We start from the raw sequence: 26,108 nt of genomic DNA, 5'->3' as shown, positions 1-26,108 counted from the left end.
AAATCTTCCATTCCATCTTCCATTCCTTTCCATCCCAAATTCTGTCTTCCATTTTATTCCATCTTCCATTCCATCTTCCATTCCATCTTCCATTCCATCTTCCATTCCATCTTCCATTCCATCTTCCATTCCATCTTCCATTCCATCTTCCATTCCATCTTCCATTCCATCTTCCATTCCATCTTCCATTCCATCTTCCATTCCATCTTCCATTCCATCTTCCATTCCATCTTCCATTCCATCTTCCATTCCATCTTCCATTCCATCTTCCATTCCATCTTCCATTCCATCTTCCATTCCATCTTCCATTCCATCTTCCATTCCATCTTCCATTCCATCTTCCATTCCATCTTCCATTCCATCTTCCATTCCATCTTCCATTCCATCTTCCATTCCATCTTCCATTCCATCTTCCATTCCATCTTCCATTCCATCTTCCATTCCATCTTCCATTCCATCTTCCATTCCATCTTCCATTCCATCTTCCATTCCATCTTCCATTCCATCTTCCATTCCATCTTCCATTCCATCTTCCATTCCATCTTCCATTCCATCTTCCATTCCATCTTCCATTCCATCTTCCATTCCATCTTCCATTCCATCTTCCATTCCATCTTCCATTCCATCTTCCATTCCATCTTCCATTCCATCTTCCATTCCATCTTCCATTCCATCTTCCATTCCATCTTCCATTCCATCTTCCATTCCATCTTCCATTCCATCTTCCATTCCATCTTCCATTCCATCTTCCATTCCATCTTCCATTCCATCTTCCATTCCATCTTCCATTCCATCTTCCATTCCATCTTCCATTCCATCTTCCATTCCATCTTCCATTCCATCTTCCATTCCATCTTCCATTCCATCTTCCATTCCATCTTCCATTCCATCTTCCATTCCATCTTCCATTCCATCTTCCATTCCATCTTCCATTCCATCTTCCATTCCATCTTCCATTCCATCTTCCATTCCATCTTCCATTCCATCTTCCATTCCATCTTCCATTCCATCTTCCATTCCATCTTCCATTCCATCTTCCATTCCATCTTCCATTCCATCTTCCATTCCATCTTCCATTCCATCTTCCATTCCATCTTCCATTCCATCTTCCATTCCATCTTCCATTCCATCTTCCATTCCATCTTCCATTCCATCTTCCATTCCATCTTCCATTCCATCTTCCATTCCATCTTCCATTCCATCTTCCATTCCATCTTCCATTCCATCTTCCATTCCATCTTCCATTCCATCTTCCATTCCATCTTCCATTCCATCTTCCATTCCATCTTCCATTCCATCTTCCATTCCATCTTCCATTCCATCTTCCATTCCATCTTCCATTCCATCTTCCATTCCATCTTCCATTCCATCTTCCATTCCATCTTCCATTCCATCTTCCATTCCATCTTCCATTCCATCTTCCATTCCATCTTCCATTCCATCTTCCATTCCATCTTCCATTCCATCTTCCATTCCATCTTCCATTCCATCTTCCATTCCATCTTCCATTCCATCTTCCATTCCATCTTCCATTCCATCTTCCATTCCATCTTCCATTCCATCTTCCATTCCATCTTCCATTCCATCTTCCATTCCATCTTCCATTCCATCTTCCATTCCATCTTCCATTCCATCTTCCATTCCATCTTCCATTCCATCTTCCATTCCATCTTCCATTCCATCTTCCATTCCATCTTCCATTCCATCTTCCATTCCATCTTCCATTCCATCTTCCATTCCATCTTCCATTCCATCTTCCATTCCATCTTCCATTCCATCTTCCATTCCATCTTCCATTCCATCTTCCATTCCATCTTCCATTCCATTCCATCCCATCCCATTCCCTGCTTATGTGACGGCAAACTAAAGGTGCTGCGCGGCAGTTTGGAAAGGGTAAAATCACTGGATCTGAAATCAAGAAAATAATTAATCTCACAGAAATACGAAAGAGCTTGAATGGGATTTATGTTTATGCAACAGGTCAATGATTTTCAACAAGCGTTAATCACCAGTGCTTCGTCGGAAATCGTCAGATCCCGAAAAGTCGTCATTGAATTTCGCATGATGTCACATTGTCAACGCGCCATAGCGGAGATCTTTTACGCCACTGACCTAATAATTAATTTACTTAGCAAGTCTACATGCTTTCTTGTTCAAATGCACGAGGATTAATTATGTGTAGCCAAAAAGTAGCCTAAAGCTTTAGCCTAACTGTAAGCCATTAGTCACACTCAAAACACAAGCCGATATAAGAAGAAAAACTCAAAATCAGTAAGCAGTGGAGTTGTTTTATGGGAGCACAATTTAACATTTTTTTCCTTGCGTTGGATTTTGTGCCTACAATGTATTTTCACTACAAATATTCCTTGGCACAAAAAGTTGTAAAATATCCCAAAAACCTACTGCCAAAGCGAATAAGGAGACATGATAATTGTAACACCAAAAAATCTCATTGTCAATAGAAGGTTTTCTTACGTCGATTGAACGTCAATTTGGTATTTAAATTCCAAACTTGCTTTTGGCAACCAAACGTTTCGTTAAGTGCAAATTTGGGTGTATAAAAATGTCTAGGGAGCGAGTAATCTTGAGTCTGGTTCAAAAATCAATACACTATTGCATTTTGGTAGGCGGGTCTAATCAACCGCAGGGTATCTGTTGTTATGGTACGCGCCAGTGGCTCAGCAACCTTGCGGATGGCTTTGATTTAATTTGAAATATTGCAGCGTCTTTTTAACACAAAAAAAATATTTTCTGTTGCATTGGATGAAGCCTTGTATTGACAATGCAATCTTTTTGAAAAGCTTTAACAGAAAACTATAATTTGATTCGTCAACAGATGTTTTACAGTGATCTAAAAAAAAACTGTTTTATTTGAAGTTGAAGCATTTTGTCATATAGATTTGCTTGATTTTGCTCTTAATGGATTTTTTCTTAGTAATTAGCATTTGTTTTGTGGGGATGATAATAATTACTGTAGCCCATAGGTTATGATTTGATGTAGCCTATTTTTTAAACACATTGGTCTACCTAGAGCCGGGGTTCTTAACCAGGGGTGCACGCACCATTAAGGGGTGCGAGACCTGTGCCTTGGCGGTGCGGGGATGTTGAATTATCAAGGTTTGTTATAATATGACGTAAGAAGCAAAGTTATTTTACTAGGTTTCAACAAAAATTTCGAACTGTAGGCGACTATTACTTTTCAGCCAATCCCAGAAGGGGGTGCGAGAACTGGTTGGTAATTTCAAGGTGGTACCGATAAGGCAAAATGTTAAGAACTGCTGACCTAGAGGTTTGTGCAAGGAAAACAAACAGGGCTTGAATGGGCGATAGTCCATAAAGTTGATGCAAATTTGAGGACTTGATTGACACAAAGTAAAGTGGTTTTATTACCTTTATCTTGCCAGACGTGGTGGTTTGCCTCTTCGCTCAGTGTAAGTTACGAATCTGCCTGCAACTCTAATAAAGAATCTTTGTGACTTGAAATAACCAAAGCACTTTTCCAAGACAAATTTGAGTCAAATTCTCAGCTTTTGAAATTCCAGATGAGAAACAAAGATATCAAGAGTTATTGAAGTGGCAGCAAGTCTCTCAAACGCGTAGCCAGCGATATGCCACCCCGGTCATTAATATTTCACCAGTTCTTCCAATAGCATCTTAAGAAGAAAGCAAACTAGCACTTTTCTAAACGTGTGACGCTTCATGAGAGCAGGTCACTGTGGAAAAGTTGCAACGAACAAAACCAACGGTTGCTTCCACGCAGAAATAGCATCCTGGCAAATGCTATTTTTAGCCAAGTTAAGCCTCGCAGTGTGACGCCCATTTGATCACACCGCTTTTCTGAACGGCGTGCAGCTGAAACGACGAATGACAGTGCAGTTTACCCCAAAAAGTTATATAAGGAGCCAGTAAATGACACAATTCGTCGAAGCAAAGTCATCAGAAACAGAATTTGCCTATATTCAAAGATATCTTACATTAGATGAATGGATGGAAAGGCAACAAAATGAGAGGTTTTTGTTGGTGAAGCTTGATGTTTTTGTCAAGATTGAGTAAATATACAGTTCATTCAATCATTCAATCATTTTATTTTTCGTCATTAACGCGTCCGGGACGAAAAAGATACTAACTACAAAAATCGATATAAACCTACCAGCACGTTAACGAACGGGAAAAGGTGGCAAAACCTTGAAAGGTTTAAAACGTGCCTGAATGAAAAATTATGTAGTAGGCTATATGTCAGTAGTTAGCACGGCCACAAAACCCCCCAAAAAAAACAAATAGCAAAAAATAAAACAAAAACAGAGAGAAGCACACATGTAGTAATGAATGACAGCCTAATGAAAAGTGTTGTGGATTGAATTTGCCAGTTCCAATATTGGTGTGGATGAGCAGTCATAATAATAATAGGATGGAGATTAGCCTACATTTTAATGGAGTATAGAAAGTAGCCTACATTTTAATGTAAAGTAAATACGTTTATCGAAGAATCATCCAGTATTCAGCCTTATGTTTGAGGAACACATAAAATATTCCGCAAACTTTTGAAAAATAATAATCTTTTATTTCAAATTACTTTTTTTTCTTCTAAAGAGTTTTCTCTCGAATTGCCTGTCATAGAGCCTAAATTCGTAGAGTAAACCTGCGTTTCGTTCGGATCCGCCCTGCAAAACAAGAAAAGAAAAAGAAACGTTGAAGGGCACAGACTTTTACAGTAATGCATTGTAATAGGTAGTTGTGTCTAACAAACGAAACCAGAATGGTAGAATGCAACTCAAAAGGTAGGCATGATAGTTGCAGTGCATTTTGAGGAAAAGTTTAATGCTTGTCCCACAAGATTAAATCGCATCTAAATTATAAAAAAGTGGTTGCTTGATAACATTTGCAAACTCCAACTTCTCTATCTGATTAGTTGTAGGCTGAGTTGAGCTGATGTACCTACGAGCGCATGTCAATGAAGTAAAATGAGTTGTTTGTTAACTAGAACAAGCCACGCAAGAATGAGGTGTTTGAAAGTTATTATTTTTGTCATAAATTTGCAGATGTTCTTCTGTAGCTTCGATTGTTTTTAGTCTCCTGACTAGTAACTTTGTCTTATAGTGTAGGCCAGCGGACCATTGGTGGTCCGCGACGACTGCACAAGTGGTCCGTGGCGATATGACAAGAAATTAAAAAGTCACACATATACGTTGTACAGTAGCCTACGTACCCTGTCAAAGGTAATTGACGCAGGTCTTTACAACTTAAATGATTTCGAAAGCTTTTGCTATCCAGTATTGTAAATCTTACTTGTTGCACCTTCGTTGCAGTTAAAAAGTTGTTTACGAAAAAATCCCGTATTCCTCAAAGCAAAATAACAGCATTCATAAAGAAACTCAACATATGGAAAACAAGGATAAATGATAATGTTGTGGATATGTTTCCTGTTCTGTGTGACTACATTACCCACAAACCCTTAATTAATACAGTAGTTGATTTTCTCTGACGTTACACAACATTTGGAATTGCTTTCTGCACACTTTAAGAAGTACTTTTTAAAAGAGACATACGAGAATTTTGACTGGCTTTTAAACCCTTTTGTTGTTACAAAGACTGATTTGTCAGGACGCGAAGAAGAAGAATTAGCCGAATTATCATCTGATCGAACTTTAATGCTTATAGTTTCAATCGAACAGCTACTGCATCTTTCTGGTTGAGTGTTGTGGAGGAATGTCCATTGCTATCGCAAAAGGAAGCTAAAATTTTATTGCCTTTTGCCTCGACCTACATGTGTGAGACAGGATTTTCAGCTCTTACCAACATGAAGCCAAAATACAGGCCCAGACTTTCCGTGGACCCTGACTTACGAGTTTGGCTTTCACAAATAACTCCGAGAATTGATGACTTACGGCTTTATGCCATCCCATCCGTTCCATTGATGTTGTCAGTTTTTTAAATAAACAAAATTCGGTTTTATTCATTTTTACCTTTGTATTGGGGGTCCGCGAATGAACAGACTCACAAATAGTGGTCCGTGTCCCAAAAAAGTTTGGGAAACCCTGTGTAGGCTACTAAGTGTAGTGATTCTAGTGAAGGAGAGAACAATAAAAAAAGTACAACTTCTGTTTTTGTTTTTTTTAAAACTAAGTATTTATTGGAAGTTCATAGCTTTGCATCCCGCTGGAGGTAGCCTATAGCCTATACCAGTTTTCTTTGCTTGTTTCTTAATCTTGCAGCAGTCATTTACAAGAGCACTGGTAGCACTTTTATCTCCATGATTTCCTATCTGTATATTATGCTGTTAGCAGCTAATTTACCGAGGTCCGGTGATTGTTTAATAAACTTAATACCGGTACCACTAAAATTGTGTATAAGAATATGCATCCCTCCCAATGTTCATTCAAAATCGTATAAAATTTGATCAAGTGTTGATTTATCCCTCCCAATCCTCAACTAAATTCGGCACCACTGCGTAGAGTCACAATATCGCAATACTCAAATAAGTTAGGCTACTATTAAATGAAGTCACATAGTGTAGTTTTCATGCAAATGACTTGATAAATTGTTGGAAAGGGTGACATTTTGTGGTTGCGACCACAAGAACTGTTAGCATTTTTAGCATCAAAGTAAAAGTAGCCCACGAACCGTTAGACTAATCATTTAATTTTTATGTCAGTAAAATATTATAAACAGAACGTGTATTAGTAAAATGATGCAACTTGCAACCAGGCCCGGATTTAGGGGGAGGGCAGAGGGTGCAGGTGCCCCGGGCCCCACCGACTTTTGAGGCTCCCCTACGTGAAAAAATATGATTTTGCGTTATTTTTTTCTTTCAGCCTTTGAAGTTTCTGCAAAATACTGTGCAGTGCTGTATTAATGCTACTGTAGACGTAGAGGAGGTTTTCCAAAGGCGCGAAAAATTTTTTTGCACGGGGCCTTCGATCTAAAAGTGCTCCGGGCCCCCCATCAGCTAAATCCGGCCCTGCTTGCAACGGCGTTGCTCTTCGGCAACATCCAGACACGTTCAAATATCGTATGCCGTCCTTTGCCTGCTACTTTCATTTTCATGCATTTCGCAACACACAGGTATTGTTGTTACCCTCTTCTCCATATAACGCGCCAAGCGTCATGCAGAATAAGTTATTCACTTATCTCAAGCTAAAGATTCAACCATTACCACACACTTGCACTGGTACATCTATTTCATCAAGAAGCAAGAAGAAATTCATCCAAACAATTAAAATGCAGCTGAGACGGACTTTCGTACACATATTTGATAAAGAAGGAGGAGGAGATGCCTGACAGTCTTTCCTGTCAAGTCTTTCCCATGGATAACAGGAGAATCCATAGAATAGCGGTGTGCATGCCTTTGCTACCGCTGTCCAAATCGCCAGTAAATTGGATCAGACAATGGGTTAGATCCGAAAACGGATTGGATCTGACAACAATAGAATAAATCCGACAATGGATTGGATCAAACAATGGGTTGGGTCCGATAATGGATTGGATCCGATAATGGGTTGGATCCGGCAACGGGTTGGGTCCGACAATGGATTAGATCCGACAACAGATTTGATCCTACAAGCAGTGCTGTATTCGTAAAAAAAGCACAGGGTATACTGTCAGATTTGCCAAAATGATAAATAATACACAACTTGCAAAATACTAATCTATATTCTACAATAACATGAGTTATCAACATCAATGTTTTTGTACCTCGGTACGGAATTAAGTTCATGGTACACCCGTGTACCATTGGTCCTCAAAGGGTAGTAAGGATAGCATAAGCACTCTTTTTGGAAAACCAGAGGGTATACTATAGTTGCTCGAAAAAGCAGAGAGTATACTGCGTAGTGCGTATGCCGCCGTATATCCTCGAATACAGCACTGCCTACAAGGGATTGGATCTGACAATATATTGGATCCGACATATGCATTTGACAAATCCAAGTTACAGACCGACTTCCTGAACTGTTTCAGCCAAAAACAAAAGAAACCGTTCCTCATAACTCAGAAACTTACAAGAGAAAGTAACTTGTGCTGCATAAAAAAAAGTTTAAAAAAACAATTGATTCAATATACCACATTTTTCAATATGCCACGCTGCAATGTGATTACTGGTAATGGAAAATCTCTTTGAAGAGTTGATAAAAGATGATTCAAGTTTTTTCTGTGTAGATGAAAAGCAAAATTTCATGTATTTAAATAGCTCTGTGCGGCTTGGTGATTTTATAACAAGAAAGACTTAAGTTAGTAAGATTCCATTGTTCTACGCACAATAACATGGGAAAAAGTGGAAGTAAACTGAGTGCTGAAGATGTTCAAGATCTGCAGAAAAACACACATTGTAAGTCAATTGCGATATTACAATAATATGAATGATGAAGTAGACGCTGATGTCTCTTGCCCCTCCACTTCGGTTCCTCGATGTTTATCATCATCATTAAGTCCATTAAGTTCCTTCCTCTGGTCGAGGGTTGGAGGTAACGAGGCGCCAAGTTTCTCTGTTGTGAGATTTTTCTACTGTAGTTTTGTATTTAAGTCCTGACCACTCTTCAATATCATTAGTCTAAATTCTTGGTGGTCTGCCCCTATTTCGTTTGCATTCATTTTTCCTTCTATAGTAGTTGTCTTTAAATAGAATTATTGCGAATCATGTGGCCAAAATATTTCAATTTTCTTTATTTAATTTGTAGAATGTCCATCCTCGATGTTACTAGGGATGAAGAGTTATACAAGGATGCTGCATTTACAATGCAATCGAACGATTAAAAGTTGCCTAGTGGTAGTGAGTGGTGTTTTTTCAACAACTAGTTTAAGCTGGGAGTCGAACAAGGGTTGCATCATTGGAAAGCGAGCGCTTTAACCGCTACGCCATCCCACCACCACCTATCGCATCCCTCGACAAAACTAACTTTTTCGCTTTTTTATATCAAACACATTTTAAGATTAAACTTGTGGAATAAACCAGACTACTGTCTATCCATTAGCTTTTAAAAAAATTTGGTCGTGGCTATGGAGCCCGCTAAAATCCTGACTATAAAATACAACCATAAAAAAGCAATGGGATTGTATTTTCATATTAGCCTCCTGCGGGTAGCAATCGTAGGAATAAGCAAAATACTTCTTTAGCTGAACCTTAATGTCAGATGAGATGTAGCGTAACCAACCTTTGCAGTGAGTTTTCTAATGAGCATTACTACCCTGGAGAATTCTTTATTGCGGTTCAAACAGTATAAATTATGCATTTTTTGTCATGTAGCATACAATGGGTTTATAAAGTATTATTCAAACGCCAGTTAATGTTATTATAGCGTGGAGTCTTTTTGTTGGTTATTATTTAGTTTTATTGATTTTTAAAATATCGTATTTTGACAGCGGAGAATTCTTCTGGGAATAATTCGTCAAATCCCATTGAAGTTGTGAAACAATAAAAATAGTGATAAAATTTGGTTCTATTTTTTATAGTTTCTTTGTCTTATTTATCTTCAGTTTAACATTCTGTGACATAAAGTCGATGGATAGCTTTGTTTTGATGGTAACATTTCTTTCCACTTAAAATTAGTTACAAATAGTCTTGCGCACTGCGCAGTTGCATTTTACCAAACGGAGGGAATCAAAAGAAGGCTTCAAAATCTAAAACAAAAACAGCTGAATCATTGCAATTTGTAATTTCTAAAGAAAAAAAAAAAACAAACATTTTCTAATATTAGTAATCGAAACTGAATTTAAAACGCTTCTCAATAAAATTTACAGTCAATGACAGATACTATAGCAAGAAATTGTTTCGGCAGCTTGATATCAAACATTGCCAGGTGGCACATCTTTTCTGTGTCAAGCGATCGAATCGCCATCTGAGAGTTGGATAGATGACGGTCACCATTGGTCAGCGACGTAGCGTGACCATTTTTTAGGTGTTCATTTTGTCAGCAAACTTTAGTCTACATGCATTATAAAAAAAAAGCTCTGGATGCGATTCATCCGAGTCTGCTCTACTGTTTTTATTTCCGTTTTTAAATACAAGAAATGCTATATGCCTAACTGGGGTTTACTGAAAAAGTGAACACCCAAAAATGGTCACAATACGCCACTGGTGACGACTTCTCTAGATTTGGCTCATCAAACCGTAACCGACTGCTCATTGATGGTGTTGTTCACTGTCGTTTTTAGGTGTTGTGAAATGTTTTGAAATGAAACAGTAGAGAGTATGGAAACATATAGACCGCACCTCGCATGACCAACGCTTACCAATTACACCACTGCTTTTCAATGTTTTAAAAAATTAACAAAAATTTAAAAATCTTACGAAACAGCAAGCAAAACACAAGCACGTCAAGAGGCATTAAAAGAATGGATTCAATCAGTGTTACTAAAATGATGACAAAGGCAATCAATGAATCAGTATTCAGTATCATTTTCAATAATGTCGGAATAATCTTTTCGTTAGTTTTAGCAGTTTGCATAGCCTATGCTGTACTTGTCACTAAAGTTGGCAAGGGAAGTTCACCATCGTAGTTGTTGCGTTGATTGTAAGTTATTCTATCCATTTCATTTATAGCTTGCCCCGCCAGTGTCGAAGTCAGACAAGAGCATATTTTGTGATGTTTTCTAAATCATTGTCGTCACAGAAAGGGCGGCTGAGGGGGCAGTTGGTGAAGCATAACATAAAACTTGTTTCAAATGCATTTGTAATTATTTGTTTCAGTCGACAAGAAGGAAATACAGCGATGGTACAGAGATTTCATGAAGGATTGCCCTCAAGGGCATCTGAAGAAAGAGGTAACGTAGTCACGTAATTTGTTTTTAGTGATGAATGGTGTTAGTCTCAGAAGACGTAAATGTGCGGCATTATAAACCACATTTTTGTGCGTCGTATGTCTATGAAAATACAAACTAACTCAAGAAATAATCGTTAAAAACAATTTAAAGCAAGATTGGAAAAAAACAAATGAGTACGGATATAACTGCACTGGTGTTACCTTTGTTATCCTGGGAATACGTTCGTAGAGTAGACTTGTCTCATTTTTTGAAGTTTTTAAACTATTAGGAAAAAGAAATGAAGTCTAATGTGCTTTTAACAGGTTTATTAAAAGTTTTAAAATGAACCAACTCACCACCCTTGTGTTTTATTCTGGTTTGAATACGAAAATCAAGTGACCAGTTTGGCACTGTCGTCTTAAAGATAAAGAGCATTATAGCTTATGATATAATGTGAGTTCAATGTCACCTTCTTCAAGGAAATATTCTAAATTAAGGAATTGGCTAAAGCTTTGAAGCTTTGTTATAGCGGCTATCTATATTTTCAGTGGATTTAGTCCAAGGTTGTAATGAGTAGCTGCCCGGGTCCTCGTGCTATTGCTTTTTTTTTTTTTTTTTTTTTTTTTTTTTATAAAAAATCCGTTTTTTTAAGGATGTGGCTAGATCTACAAAACTAGTGTTCCCAGATGAGGAGTTCTGCTTCAATTTGAGAAAACTTCAAAGTTGCTAAAAAACTAGTGGCAACACCTGAGATGAAACAAAGCTTTTACTCAAAACTTTCAAAAGTGTTATTTTCAACAAGCGATCAAAGAAATACTGCAAAGTTTGAGTGTTCAACGCGATTGCTATCTTTTCTAGCATTTGTTTTGCTGCAACTACAGTAAGTTATTGCTAGAAAAGAAAAAAAAATCATCAAATTCTTGTTACATTCAGCAGCTTAGCAACGAGAAACTCATTCCCTACAAGCATGATTTTTCACATGAATGCATATTGCATAAATAATAGTAAACTTATTCTTAAATCAATAAACAAATTCTGCAAAATATATTTTTCAAATGATAAAACCCATTTTTGTCCATAAAATCTTTTTTTTTACCAAAAAGCTCATTTTTGCCAATAAAAAACCGTGTGTGGTAGGTTTTATTAAAAAAAACTGTTTTTTACAACCCTGAGTTAGGCAAGTATTTTTTCTTGCCTCGTATTGCTTTGTTGATTTATGAAAAAGATGTGCATTTCCAGAGAGAGCTCCGTCCGAAAATGATTGGCTACATGCCTGCATCTAGCTCATATCTGAGGTGTTCACAGTGACTACAATAATTTGAAAGATTAATGACTAGCAAAGTTATAATAGCGGTTAAGGCGACAAGAAGTTAAATTACACTAAAGGTCAACAGACCTTTTTGAAAGCGGCCCACATAACTGTGAGAAAAGATATTTTTGAACTAGGTAGTCATTTTGACTAACTGTCTGTAACTTTTGATGTTGATTCAACAGCGTTGGTGTGATTGATTCAGCTGCAAACAAAACCTGATACGTTCGGTCGTTGCTGGCTAATGGGATGCAAAAAAACTTATTATTTTATCATAAGAACCTTCAAGGTCACACATACATACTTACTCTTGCAAAAATTGTTATTTTCAAAAAGTTTAAGTGGAAAATATGGAAAGGAAACGAGAAGTTAAACACTTCAAACAGAGTTGAGTTTGGATAGGATTTTTACTCAGTGATATATCGCATTCTTTGAACTGTGTGGCGGGCAGGGTGGAGGAATCCCGCAAACAAATTATTTGTTGCATCTTTGTACAATGTTCAGCTTTCTGAGATTAGTGCAATTACTATTCACACATCAAAGTGACAAGAAAAAGGCTTTTGGAGAAAAGACGTAAATGGGTTAGAACTTTCTTATTTTCTGTAAAAAAAAAAATAGAAAAAAATTGGCAAGTAGTCTTATTATTGCTGCTTTTCTCCTTATGTCACAAGCTTCTAAAGCTGCTTTAGAGAACGTTTGAGGGTAACTTGCAGCTAATTTTAGTGCAAAGTAAATGATTGTTAGCAGCAATATGCAAATCAAACATGTAAAGTCCGACTAAACCTTGTCAACCGATACAATTTCAGTTCAATGGATGCCAATGGGGAAAAAACACTGACTTGCAGAAAAGCACATGTTCCTTTTGTAAACGTTTCGTAGATAATGATAATGAATCTATCGAATCTTCGATAGATTAGAAGCATGTTATTTACGTCACTACTGCAGATACATGTTCTTTACGTGACGTCATCCGCTATCAGGTTGCTTTGTTGCGTTTCAATCGATTGTTTGAAGTTAAGTGTCGCTCCCCTTTTTGATTTCGATGTTTGTAACTGGTTGTTGCAGCATCACAATCCAAAACAATAACGTCAGCGGCCGATTTCAAACTTTGCAAGCTCGAGAAAAACCAATTAACAAAATAATCATACACCTTATACCTTACAATTGATTGATTGAAATTCTTATCCTAGGACTGGAAAAGCTTCTTTGAGAGCTTAATCCTGGCAGTTTCCCATATTTGTAAAGGTGTTAAACAACTGGCGCAGGCCCAGCTACAGAGATTGACAACTTATTTTCATAGTTTACCACCCATAACTTTGAATTGCAAAGTGGTTAGCAAACCACTAGTAGAATCAAAAATAATAAATAGATTGTGTGTTTTTGTATAACGCAGTATCCATCGCAGATATGCGTTGTTCTTCCCACTTTACAATAAAAACAATGTCAGTGCAGCCGTATAGAGGCGCAGCCGATTGCATTAATATCCTGCATCTATTCCATTTGCTGAGTGCAAAGCAGAAGAAATAAAATTTATTTTTTATTTCTAACAACAATGTTTATATTCCGAGTAATGGTTTCCAGTATCACCACGAGGCGCTAGTGCCTGCTTTAGATTGTCTTCGGAGCCGTAGTGAAGACAAGTTGCGGATGCGATACCAATGCGATCCTTGGCCTGCACATTTAAACACTTATTCAAAAAGAATTGAAGGAAAACTCTAATCAGATGATCGAGTTGAAAGTTTGTTTCTTCAAGTGTCCATAAAGCGAAGAATCAGATACAAAGGCACTTTGTTGATTTGATTGATTGTTTTTTTCTTGTAGGAATTTTTTAATTTACGCTAACCCTGCTCAATAGTTTCGGCAAGAAGCTCCAACCATAGTCATAAACTTAACGAGAACAAACAACAGTAAAGTGGTACAAACCGCAATAAACTGAAACCAACCGCAATAAAATGAAACTGAATATAAAAGTAAACTAAAAAAACAAAAATATAAAATTAAACTGAAGCCACCCGCAATAGGCTACACTAGAACTAACTAACCGCAAACCGCAATGCACTAATACCAACCGTAATAAATTGGAACCAATTGTAATAAACCGGAACTAACCGCAATAAACTGGAACCAACCTCAATAAACAGAAACAGACAGAAACTTGATCCGGATTTCATGATTTTGTAACTTTAAACTTTTGATTTTGAAAGCAAAAGCTCTGTTGTTGGATCAGATGGTTGTCATTTTGAGCTGGATCTGTAACTCGCACTACAGCGACCTCAGTTCATGCTGCGGTAGAACACGTTTGTTTCAAACTGCCCCAGCACAGTTCTCGAAACTGGAGAATGTTTTCAAACGGATTTCAAATTTGAACGGAAAAAGTGGGCACGGAGCTTCGTAACTTAGATTTGGTATAAATCTGCAGAAAAATCACGGAAATGGCTCTGTTCATGATGAGACTCGTTTTCTTTGTTGCAGACTAGTTGTTTTCAAACATTTCAGACATCTAAACTTTGGGCAACCTAAAATGTTGTGTAGAAGGAGCGAACTTGTGACTATGATAACATGTTAATACATCAACATCATTACGTTACGTTATTACGATTTTGTTACGTTTCTACGATCACTCGTGCCTCTGATGTGTAGTGTAGGCTAGCCTACTTCTTTGCACAATCTTTCATCCAGGCACATCCTAGTCGTACCTAATAATCGTGCCAATCAAAAGAATCTAAGAATAAATTAGATGTTCTGCTACTTTTTACTGTAGCATAGGTTTTACATTTTTGACGACTTCTTAATCAAAATTTAGTCATTTTGGTCACCCGAGCGTCATAGCCTACATTATTTTCAACAAAAACTTCAAATTGCTAAAAGCTTGACTGTATAACTGTAACGCTTTGAAATGTATCCAATGTTGATAAGCCAGAAAAGGGACATAAACATTAACCCGGCTTTAGCATTGAAAAGATAAAAGTTCTAAAATATAAATAATTAAAGGGCTTTCCTATCCAAAAGTAAGTTTCACTTTCTTAATTGGTGAAGACCATCGACTAAGCTTTGCACTAAAAGCAGCTATCCTAATTCAATTTACTTACACTTTGTGGAAAAAAAATCTGTAGAAATTTAATTTATAAAGTTTTTAATTAAAATTATTCATTTTCCTTTCAGGAATTTCAGAATGTTTATCAGCAATTTTTCCCTGACGGAGATCCGTCAAAGTTTGCCAATTTCGTTTTCAATGTCTTCGATGCCGATAAAGTACGTGGTGAGATGAAGAGAGAGTGTTTTTACTTTCTTTATTTTCATTGTTCTTGTTCGTCTTCCAAGCTGGTGATGAAAACAACTAATTTTCTTCAAGATTCGTTAATTATTTAAAAAGTTTACTCTTCCTGCACTAGCCTAGTTAAAATACAGATAATTTAAATAAAATCTCAAAGTCAAGAGTATTGCTTTTTTTTCAATGAACGATGTAAACTTATGTTAAAACAAAGCCAACACTTTTGTGAAATCAAAGGTTTTAATTTGGGTCCTAACAAACGGACCGGATGTTGGCTATAGCTATTAACTTACTTGAAAGAAAATAAGGTTTGAATTTCAAAACTAGATCATAATCAATATCTTACAGTATACTTGTTGCTTTTCTAAGCCCACCAACTGTGGCATCAATTTGATACATGACTTCAGATTAGCATATTTTCAGCTCCAAATCAAAACACAAGAAACGACTGCGTGTGGCACGAGTGATTAATTCTTAAAGAAAAAATGCAAAATGGCAACTGTAAAAGATACGCATGAATAATTTAGTTGAGATGCATGGAAACGGGAAGTAATTCTTGACATTGGCCAATTAGGCTACTCAGTTCTGTGCTGATGTCAAAATCTGTGATTCCGATAATGTTTCCCTGGCTTAACGACTATTTACACAAAAACAAAGTTATCCATTAGATGCACTCTTGCCACTAAGCCACTGTCCATTTTGCGTCATGACTTCTGCTTGAGACAGTAAAAAAAACTAAATAGGCATAGACTGCATTAAAGCTTGACACTCTCTCTTGTGGATAATTCAGTAACATCTTTACTATAGACCCATTGACAAACATTGTCTATGAAGGCCATATGTAGGCTACTGTAAGTAGGCTATGTTACAAAAAACTGTGACATGCTGCAAAATAGTCACATTTGGCATACGACCGGTAAAGAATTCATAATTTTTAATCTCTGACTTGCATATAGGCCTACAGACAACTGACAACATTAAAGAAATCACGACACTTAGTTAAGGTTTTGGAAAGAACTGAGGTTTTAGTTACGTCTGACTTTGCTGTGCTTAACTCATGGCAGGCCATAAAGTAATCGCGTAACAGTCTGGTTTAAATTAGGATATTGTTTGCTGATCATCGACCAAAACGAAAGTCGAAACCAGTGTTAGGCTAACCATGTTTTATTTGAATACAGAGTGAGACTGCTATTACGGTCTACATTTTGATGACCTTTTAGTTCAACGCGTACCAAGCAGTAGACTAGCAGACTACCTCTAATAAACAATAATTTATTTTAGTTTTTCCAAACATTCAGGAATGGCTTGAAAAACTTTGTGAATGATTCAATTTGCTTGTTGTATCTTGTTCGATATTAAATATGGAACAAATTGAATTTCGTTTCGAGCAAAATTCTTTCCTTTTGCCATTTTGTTTCAGTCGCATTACGCTTGTTCGTTTCAGTGAGGAGTTTCGGTTAGTTTTGCCGAAATCGAATTTATTTCCAGCATCCTTAGTTTTAATTGGACGAGGCTAATGATTTAGTAAGCTTGTTAAAAGCTTTCGGATTGTTTTTTCACATTTGTGGGCAGCAACCACTGATCCTCAGTCAATAGAACTCTCAAACCGAGAAAAAAGGTTTCTGAAGTGAATTATTTCATTTCATGCGTGCTAGGAATTTAAGTTAAACAAAAATAGGTTTCGGCCATCTCCAACAAAGCTGACTTATTGCAACCGTGCCAGGTTTTTTTAACTTAAAAACTTACTTATGGTATTACTCTCAAACACGTTTTAACTTTCGCATTTTGTCGTTTCTACCTTGTTCTCGACGTTTGCTATGTTGAGGTGCATTGTTTTCGCTGTGTTGGTCAGAAATAAGAACAACTGAACTGTCGTTTCAGATTGATCAAGTAGTGTCAGATGTCTTGAGAAAAAAAGTTTTGGTACAGTGACAACTCACTTAAAAACCATTGCCTGCGTTATTCTGACGTGTTTTATCACTTCCACATGTAATAGTAGTGCAAGGGTTTAATACTTTATATTTTAGGATGGATTTATTACCTTTAAAGAATTTATTTCCGCGCTATCCGTCACGTCGAGAGGAAATCTAGACGAGAAGTTGGATTGTGAGTTGATTTGTTTATATCTATAGCTAAGTTTAAAATTTATAAACCCAATTTAGTTTTTCAGAAATAAAATTAGAATAACTTCGGTCTAATAGTTTCAGTATAGCCTACAATTAAAAAGATTGAACAGGCCTGAATATAATTATCAAAGTATTATATCATTATTATATTAAGGCGGTGGTCCTCAAACCTTTTTCCTTGCGGCGTCTTTGGAAAGGTTTGTTGGACTTGCGAAGCACCCAGCGATAGAAATTTCAATACATTTTATTTATTTGTTTGTGTCTCCAGCCTTCATTTGCCTCCAGACGAAGTGAATTAGAATTGTGCAATGTGATTGCTGAATTAAATCAATTGTTACAATTTCGTAATAAAGATCTCGCTTGTTACGTATCGCGATTGCATTTAGATACGAAAGGAATCATTGTGGGACCTTCTTGAAAAATCAAAACAAACCACCAGTGCTGTCGAGCACAGTTGGTTCGTTTTGCAGGCTTATGAGAACATTTTATGATAAACATTTTGTTTTCAATTCTGCTTATTTAGTATTAATCGTCAGTCAGTCTCAAACTATGTAAACTATAAATATAATGGTTGTTCAAAGGGTTTCGAATGAATAAAACTTGTTTAGAACAATCCTAGTACCGTTAGGTAAAATAGCTGCAAATGTAAGTTTATTATCATGCACTGTGGTTTCATGATTATTTTCTTGACGTCATATTCTTTTTAGGGGCTTTCAACTTGTATGACTTGGACCATGATGGATTTATAACCAGAAAAGAAATGCTTAATATTGTTGATGCTATCTACGCCATGGTGGTGAGACTCAATTTGGATAAATGACATGACAATTGAAACTACGAAATAGATCTAAATATTTCTTATGCCACTTTGGCCTTACCTTACATGCTACAAACTTATCATCCAATTCCCACATGTTGCCGTGGGATTAATTAAACACACATTTTTTAAAAGTCTTTATTGTTTCAATTCATTTGTATTGATTTGATTTTGCTGCCCAACGCTATGTTTCAATTTTGTAGGGAAATCAAATGGATTTGCCTGAAGATGAAAATACCCCAGACAAAAGAGTGAATAAAATTTTTAGCCAAATGGACAAGGTAATGAAACAAAGTGAATAATAAATACAATAGTTTTTTAACAACGTCTATACTGAAGAATTCGAACAACTAGGACAACTGGTAAACTTTAAAACATGACCATTGACCATAAAATTGAAAAAAAAAAATTTGATTTCTCTTTTTCGAAACCCACACTTTTTTCTTTAAAATTCATGTTTCTCTTTCTTCCTTATCAATTCTATGGTTCAAAAATTCTATCAAAAAAAAAAAATTCTATGGTTATGTTTTAAAGTTTACCAGTTGTCCTAGTTGTTCGAAAGTTTACCACAACAATTCGTAGGCTACTGACAAGGACTAACCATGGGAACAAAGGCAACAGATTGACTTCCATAAACTTTCACTTAGAATGCTTTCTATACCGTCTGATTGTTCGAAAACTGTTAAGTTAAGAAAAAGCGTATGGCCTAATTTGGTCCTGAAAGAACTTGACTCTAAAATGAAGTATCGCCTCTTAAATCAACAGGTTTCATTAACTGGAGTTTGATCCTTCTAAATTTCGGAACCATTTTTGTTAATTGGAAAACTTGCAGCAATCCCAATAGGCTATATGACTTTTAGTATTCTCACAAACAATAGCCTATGTTTGTGGTTTGAAGATGGTATAAGGACCAGGGCCGTTGACAGGATTTCTCGGCCCCGGTACCAATTTATTTTCGAGCCCCCTTCATCGACAATGTTATGAATATAAAGGTAGTGTACAAACTTTTATTGATGTCGTTTGAGCATGGTTGTTTAACAAATCTTGTGCAATCTTAAAACTTCCCGAACTGCAAAACTTACTATCTCTACCTAGCGGTTGCTTTTTATAACTTTTATTTGTCACAAGGTGCTAGAGTATTACTTCCAGATTCCAGTAATGTTTCACTGGTCATTCTAGGCTCACCAGAAGAGAATTTACAGCAAAGTTAGTGCAGACGGTCAGAAAGTTTTCAATTTGATTTGGGATAAGTTTTTGGGCTCTAGGACTAGGTCAAATATTTGCTGATTGCTGCAATCTGAAAAACAGTTTTGGTCTAATTTTTAGTGCAGAAACAGGGATAACAATCTTCTTACCTGTGCCATTTCAGTTTTTGAGTTCAAACAAATATTAGCTTGTTTATTTTGAAATTCGTGTTTCGGGTTATTTCGCTAAATATTCGTGGTTAGGAAAATTATTATACTAAACCCAATTCTTATTTTACCGTTTGCTGGCTGAAGCGGGCCAAGTACCCAGAAGGGAGCCCGTTACTTTACCATCTGAGGCTGAAGTGGCTGTTTAACCTCTGATGGTAATTCCTTTAGATCTGATTATATTAAGATCTTGATAATGTATGGAGTCGCGGGAAATCTTTTTAATCCGGCCCCTTAGATATTCCGAGCCCGGGACCAAAAGTACTACCTAGACCCCCCTGTCAACGCCCCTGATAAGGACTAATGCAAGCTGCCTTACCTTACAATTTTGGTTTGATGGAAGGTATTTTTGTCTCTTATTTCCTCACACCAGAAACAATATGCCTTAATTCATGAAGAAATGCATTTTGAATTTAGCGTTTGCTTTTACACAGAACAACGATGGGAAACTAACAAAAGATGAATTCAGAGAGGGATCAAAAGGCGACCCATATATTGTGAAAGCTCTTTCCGCAGGATTAGGAGGTGGAGGAGTTGAAATCGAAGCTGTTTCTTCATGAAGAAGACGAAACGTTTTAAGACTCAAAAATAATCACAAAAACCACTAAACACAAATGAAAGACGGGATTATTTCTGAGTAAACTTTGGGCATTTACAAAGTTGTTGCAAGTGAACATAGGATTCATTGGAAATGTTTAGTTTTGGGAAATTTAGACATAGGCTACAGTTTATATATTTAAACAAAAGTGAGCTCTGAATACTTTGGACAAAACTTTATTTTAAATTTAAAAGAATTCTTTTTGAACTAATTTCATTTCTTTTAAATTTTACTCGATTGAACAGAAATTTCCCAAATTGATGTCATATTTAAGAAAAAAGAGTTCAAAATAAAGTAACAAACATTTATTGAAGTTTTAAACACTGTGGTTTACTTACGTGAATTTGTACAATTATTGTGATTACCATATCGGAAACCGCAAACGCCACAAAATTGATAAAAACATTTCAATGTTTAATAGCGAACAGGATATGAAACAACATCATTGTTCCGATTTAAAATTCATTTCAGTTCGATTGCGATTCGCATTAAAAACAAAGAACTGAAACCAAAGAAATACTATTCCATGGAACTGGAACTACCTTACAATGACAAGAACTAAACATTGTTTATCCTACTTGGTATTTTTCCACTGCTTTGTGTGGTTTAGTGTCTGTCGAAATGGAAGGCTATGGCTACAGTACCGGTATTCTTTTACCAATCTGTATCATCGCTACCGTTCATAATGTACGTCACATCAATTGCATGAGGCAATTGAGGCATGTCATGGCGTCGTGCATTCAGAAAATCATCAAAGTTGTAATCGGGTTTCGTTTGATAATGGATAAGATAAAGACTATTTTGATAAAGGAGAATGCCGGCTAGGTCCCCTAGCATAGGTCCCTCCCCCGGTACCTATAGCTCCCGGCCCCCACAAGAAAAGTACTGTACAAGAGCCGAAATGATTCGACTAGTATATATTCTCTAATAATCGACGTATTTGAAAATAAATACGACGCGGTGTTTTCTTCGTTCCAGGCATCCCTTGAAAGATTCCTAGCTTCTTAAATGATTCAGGGTCCAGATCTAAAAGTACCCTAAGTTACTCGCTAAACCACTTGGCAACGCTGCTGTATCATTCCTTAACTTAACCTATCGCTGCTATGACAAGTGGCCTAACATTATTCTTCTTGCTTATGAGGCAGCAATTCAAGCAACACCTCTCAATTGTTGCAACCAGTGCAATGTCTTCATATCAGGGTCTATGAGATCCACATGTTCTGCAGGTGGAATATTAAGTGTAGCATTTATTTTGAAGTTATTTCCTGGATAAGTTGTTTGTTTCAGTAAGATCTGACAATTGCACAGTTGCACTTAGGCCTACGTTGAAGAAAGTTTCAGTAAAAAATTGCCTTTACACACGAGAAATAAAGGTTAGCGCAACACTGCACAAAATTGCTTTGCTACAGTATGTCCATGTCATAATTTGCATGCGATGCTGGAGTAATATTTGGCTAAGATATTTCAGTTTTATGTCACTGTTCAGTTCAAACCGATGATCCAAACGCAAGTTTGTCCCGACCTGGTCGCTGATAAAGTCAAGCTCAAAGTATCTTGTGGTAGCCAATTCAGTTTTGTTTATTTTGATAACTGCCTAAATCTGTAAAAGAAAGTTGCTCAGTGATTACTCAGTGGTTGCGCGTCCAGCTCAAGGTCATGCTGTGCAAGTTCGACTCTTGGGGTGTACGCTTGAGCAACGCATTTCAGGACTGCTCTCCATTCAGCGGCACCTAGTAAATGGAATAATTTCCCGGAAACAACACTTCAACAACCGGAGAACTCCACTCTGCCAATCTCGGTAACCGGCCATGCGTCAAGAGTCTCTACAAGTATGCGAAAAAACCAGAAATAACCAATTAAGGCTTTGTCAGTCCTAGGATAAAGATCCAAAACCAAAATTGCATAACTTGCCCTGGTTATTACAAAACTTGTTAGTTAAAAATATTTTCAATTTGACAAGGAAATGTTCAGTAAGTTAAGTTCCACTTACTTAGGCTATAGTCTAGTTTTTATAGTAGGCTAGATTATTTTGTTTGGATGTTGCAAACTATTGGCATGTGATATTAGCAGCGGTTCTCAACCGGGGTCCGCAAACCCCAAAGGGTCGGTAAAAGTTTCCAATTTCCAGCAAGATTGATAAATTACAACATTTTAAAATTGGTTGTGCTTTATTTGTGTACATTAAGGTCAATTTATTTGAACCTTTATCACAGTGGCCAACAAAGAAAAGTGTCCCTAGTAGTGTATAAAGTGGTTTCAGTCTCCACAGAGTTTCCAATCCCGTATGTATAGATACCCCTGGGCGAAGCAGTAAGAAAGATTAGGCGCGAAGTAATCTTCAACACTCTTTTCTGATTAGTTGTTGAGTTATGTTGAGTTGTAATCGACGTAACAAGTAAAGAGGAAACGGAGGCATTGCATTCATCCTACAAAAGACAAGATAGATAATTTTGAACGACCATCTTCATCTACCAAACCCTTTGTCAGCCTAGCAATTATATTGAGCTAATTGCTGTGCGAAACTTTGATCAGCAACAGCCCAAGACTACTATGATTTAGCCATTTGACTTTCATTACAAATGATCTTTTTAGGCTTGTGGTATCAGATCACGCATCGACTTTCACTACATAATGATTTGATTGTGGGAACCCTTGGGAAGAAAAAGTTTCTTTGAGAGCTTAGCCCTGGCAATTTCGCATAGCCTACGGTACGTGTAGAGGCCTTGAACCACTGATATGAGCCCGGTCACCGAGACTGGCAGAGTAAAGTTTCCGCTTGTTTAAGTGTTCTTCCTTTTTCGTATAAGAAGTTGTTTTTAGACTACGTTTCATCGGGGTCAGATGTCTGGGCATTCCTCGAGCAATCGCTTGATCGTACAGTCGTCCATCGTTGACAGACCAACCGCCCTTGATGGAGTAAAAGACGGGCAGTGATAGGGTATATTGTTTGCAGTCTGTTCCTCTGCACCACAGTTGCATGACGCAGATGCTGATAGACCCCATTTGTGCATCACGTATCCGAAGTTAAAATGTTGTTGTCTGTGAGTTATTTCATCTACTATAGGCAGGGCCTGATTAAGGCTCATGGGGGCCCGAGGCACAACTAAGTTTAGGGGCCTCGATTGGCAGTCGCCTTCGATGCAATGCCATGTAGTCTCTGCGAGTGATAAAATATGGGCTGACCAATAGTTCAAGCAAAACTATAACTTCATAAATATTAATTTAACCAATTTACCTACAACTTTCTAACAGTATGAACACTCTTATACTTGTTACTTATATGAATATACCCAACCTACGGTATGCAGACGATACTGTTTTGTTGGCTGAATCAGCAGAAGCTCTCCAAACAATAATAGAAAAAGTGAACAATACTGGAATGGAATATAACATGAAAATCAACACAAACAAAACGAAAACGATAATTATTACAAGAAAAGAAACTGTACCAAGTTTAAATATTACTATTGACGGAATGCTGGTCGAACAAGTTAAAAGCTTTACCTATCTAGGACACACAATAACTGAAAATGGCAGATGCGATACGGAAATATTGAGACGAGTAGAAATAACAAGAAACAACTTCGTAAAAATGAAAAAGAAATTAACAACACGCAAAATTGATATCAACACTCGAAAACGAATTATGAAATCCTTTATCTGGACTACGTTACTTTACAATGCAGAAACATGGACACTGTCATCACAAATGGTTAAACGACTTGAGGCATTTGAAATGTGGATTTATAGAAGAATGCTTAAAATTTTATGGAAGGATAAAATCACAAACAAAGATGTACGATCTAGATTCTAGAATACAAACCAACATGGAAATTTTACAAACAATTAAATCAAGAAAATTAAAATATTTTAGCCACATGATTCGCAATAATTCTATTCAAAGACAACTATTAGAAGCAAAAATGAACGGCAAGCGAAATAGGGGCAGATCACCAAGAGTTTGGACTAATGATATCGAAGACTGGACAGAACTTGACTACAAACTGCAGTAGAAAAATTTCACAACAGAAAAACTTGGCGCCTCATTGCCTCCAACCCTCGACGAAAGAAAGGAACTTAAGGATGATGATGATAGCTACTTGTTACAAAAATTATTGGATGAAAAATCTAACAGATTGGAAATTGAGCGCAATTCATACTAAAAACACTAGCAAAATATGCACTTGAATTTGAACTAGCAGAGTTTATTAATGGTTTCTTGAAACCTATGAAAGTATTGACTTTTTTACATACGATGGAAGATTGGCATAAAATGCTGCAGCAAGTATAGCCTATATATTAATTATGGTTATCGGGTTTGGTATTAAACAACACTTAAATTACTGACACCAGTAATATCTAATAGTAATATAAACAATCTAACAAATTAAAAAGTAAAAGCGGTAGTCATTAGAGAAATAAAAAAACAAATGTTTTCACAGAATAATTGTGCCAGGCCCTATTACGTAAACTGTTCAGTCATTATAACTCTTGTTGACTTTATTACGATTTACTGTTTTTGAAATGTGAGCTGGTTGGCAGCAGGATTCCAGGATAGTACAAGAAAAAATACAAAATAGCCTACTCATAAAAATATTATGGCAGGCTATTCCAGAAATTATTAATAGCCTATGTAACTAAAACTAGTTCCATTTCATTGTGGTATCAGTAATAGAATGTTAAAACAAACCCACCTCTGTGCAACGTTTTACATGTTTTACTGGCACAACAACTTTCACTAGCTACGCCTATGGTACTAATGTAAAAAAATTGGGGGCCCCCAAAACCAGGGGGCCTGAGGCCTGTGCCTCGTGTGCCTCATGGTTAATCGGGCCCTGACAATAGGTACCAATGAATGAAGAGCAGTTCTTAAATGCGTTGCTCAAGCGCACACCCCGAGAGTCAAACCAGCACTGTTTGCTCTTCAAGATCTTGAGTCGGGCGCTTAAGCACTGAGCAATCGGTGGGACGGCGAAGAAGCTTGTCAGATATTTTACATTTAAGAGAAAATAGATTTTGGTGAAGGTTAGATTTGAAATGTGGGGTTACGCAGAGCTGATGTTTAGTAAACATAAAAGATAATATCGCTCTCAAGCAATTTCTTTTGATGATTGATACAGTTAGCGAGAAATGTAGATACTTTTTGTCTTTACAATTGTTTTGTTTTGTTTACTACTATCAGTTTTCCACTAACGCTGAGGTAACGAAATACGATATTCCGTTTGTTCATATGATCTCTGTATAATCGTCGTGAGTTGGCTTTGATGAAAGCGTAGGTAAGGTATATTTGTTCTGTCGAGGTTTAGATAACTCAGAAAGCTGTACATTTCCGGTATCTTGCACTTTCCTGCATTTTCGCAGTTGAGCTAGTGCTGTGCAGCAAAAGTGTAGATGAACAAACACACAATTGCTTGTGTAGGCTAACGTGTAATGAGATGTCCTCACATTTGATTTGCAGTCAAAAATTTTGTTTGAAACAAACTATTCTTGAGATATTTTTCTTGACAAGCGGGACAGCTTCACTCATCATTGATTTTTCTGATGTTGAGTTGCGTTGTTTATTTCTGAAGTATCGCTTGCAGTTTTAACATAGCAGTTAAATTTAATTTCTAACTTTTTGTCAAATTGATTGGTTTATACTTTCTGATGAACGCACAATGCCACCACAAAACCTTTCACCTTAATTCTTTACATTAATTAGTGTTTTTCTTCTTGATTTAAATCAAATAACGTTAATTCCGGTTATGTCACGTAGTTTTATACGTTTATGGTTAGCGACGACGTGTAGCCCAGTTATAAACTTTAAGTTTAAGACAATAGCACCTAGGCTACTTTTGCTTC

At 36.8% G+C, this 26,108-nt stretch overlaps 1 protein-coding gene across 1 annotated transcript; it reads left to right on the top strand.

Annotated features, from left to right (window-relative positions):
* The first annotated feature begins 8,158 nt into the window (after positions 1 to 8,158).
* Positions 8,159 to 21,160, top strand: LOC145785480 (neuronal calcium sensor 1-like). Its single transcript, XM_082597129.1, has 7 exons — positions 8,159 to 8,323; positions 10,682 to 10,755; positions 15,206 to 15,295; positions 17,342 to 17,420; positions 18,148 to 18,236; positions 18,461 to 18,538; positions 20,104 to 21,160. Exons 1-7 carry the CDS (start codon positions 8,260 to 8,262, stop codon positions 20,227 to 20,229), a joined length of 600 nt encoding a protein of 199 aa, XP_082453255.1. The 5' UTR covers positions 8,159 to 8,259; the 3' UTR covers positions 20,230 to 21,160.
* Positions 21,161 to 26,108: the final 4,948 nt, after the last annotated feature.

This window comes from Aplidium turbinatum, chromosome 16 (genome assembly GCF_918807975.1).
Source record: "Aplidium turbinatum chromosome 16, kaAplTurb1.1, whole genome shotgun sequence".
Lineage (NCBI taxonomy): Eukaryota > Metazoa > Chordata > Ascidiacea > Aplousobranchia > Polyclinidae > Aplidium > Aplidium turbinatum.
Note: the sequence above shows the minus strand (reverse complement) of the source record. Positions and strands in the feature narration are given on the sequence as shown.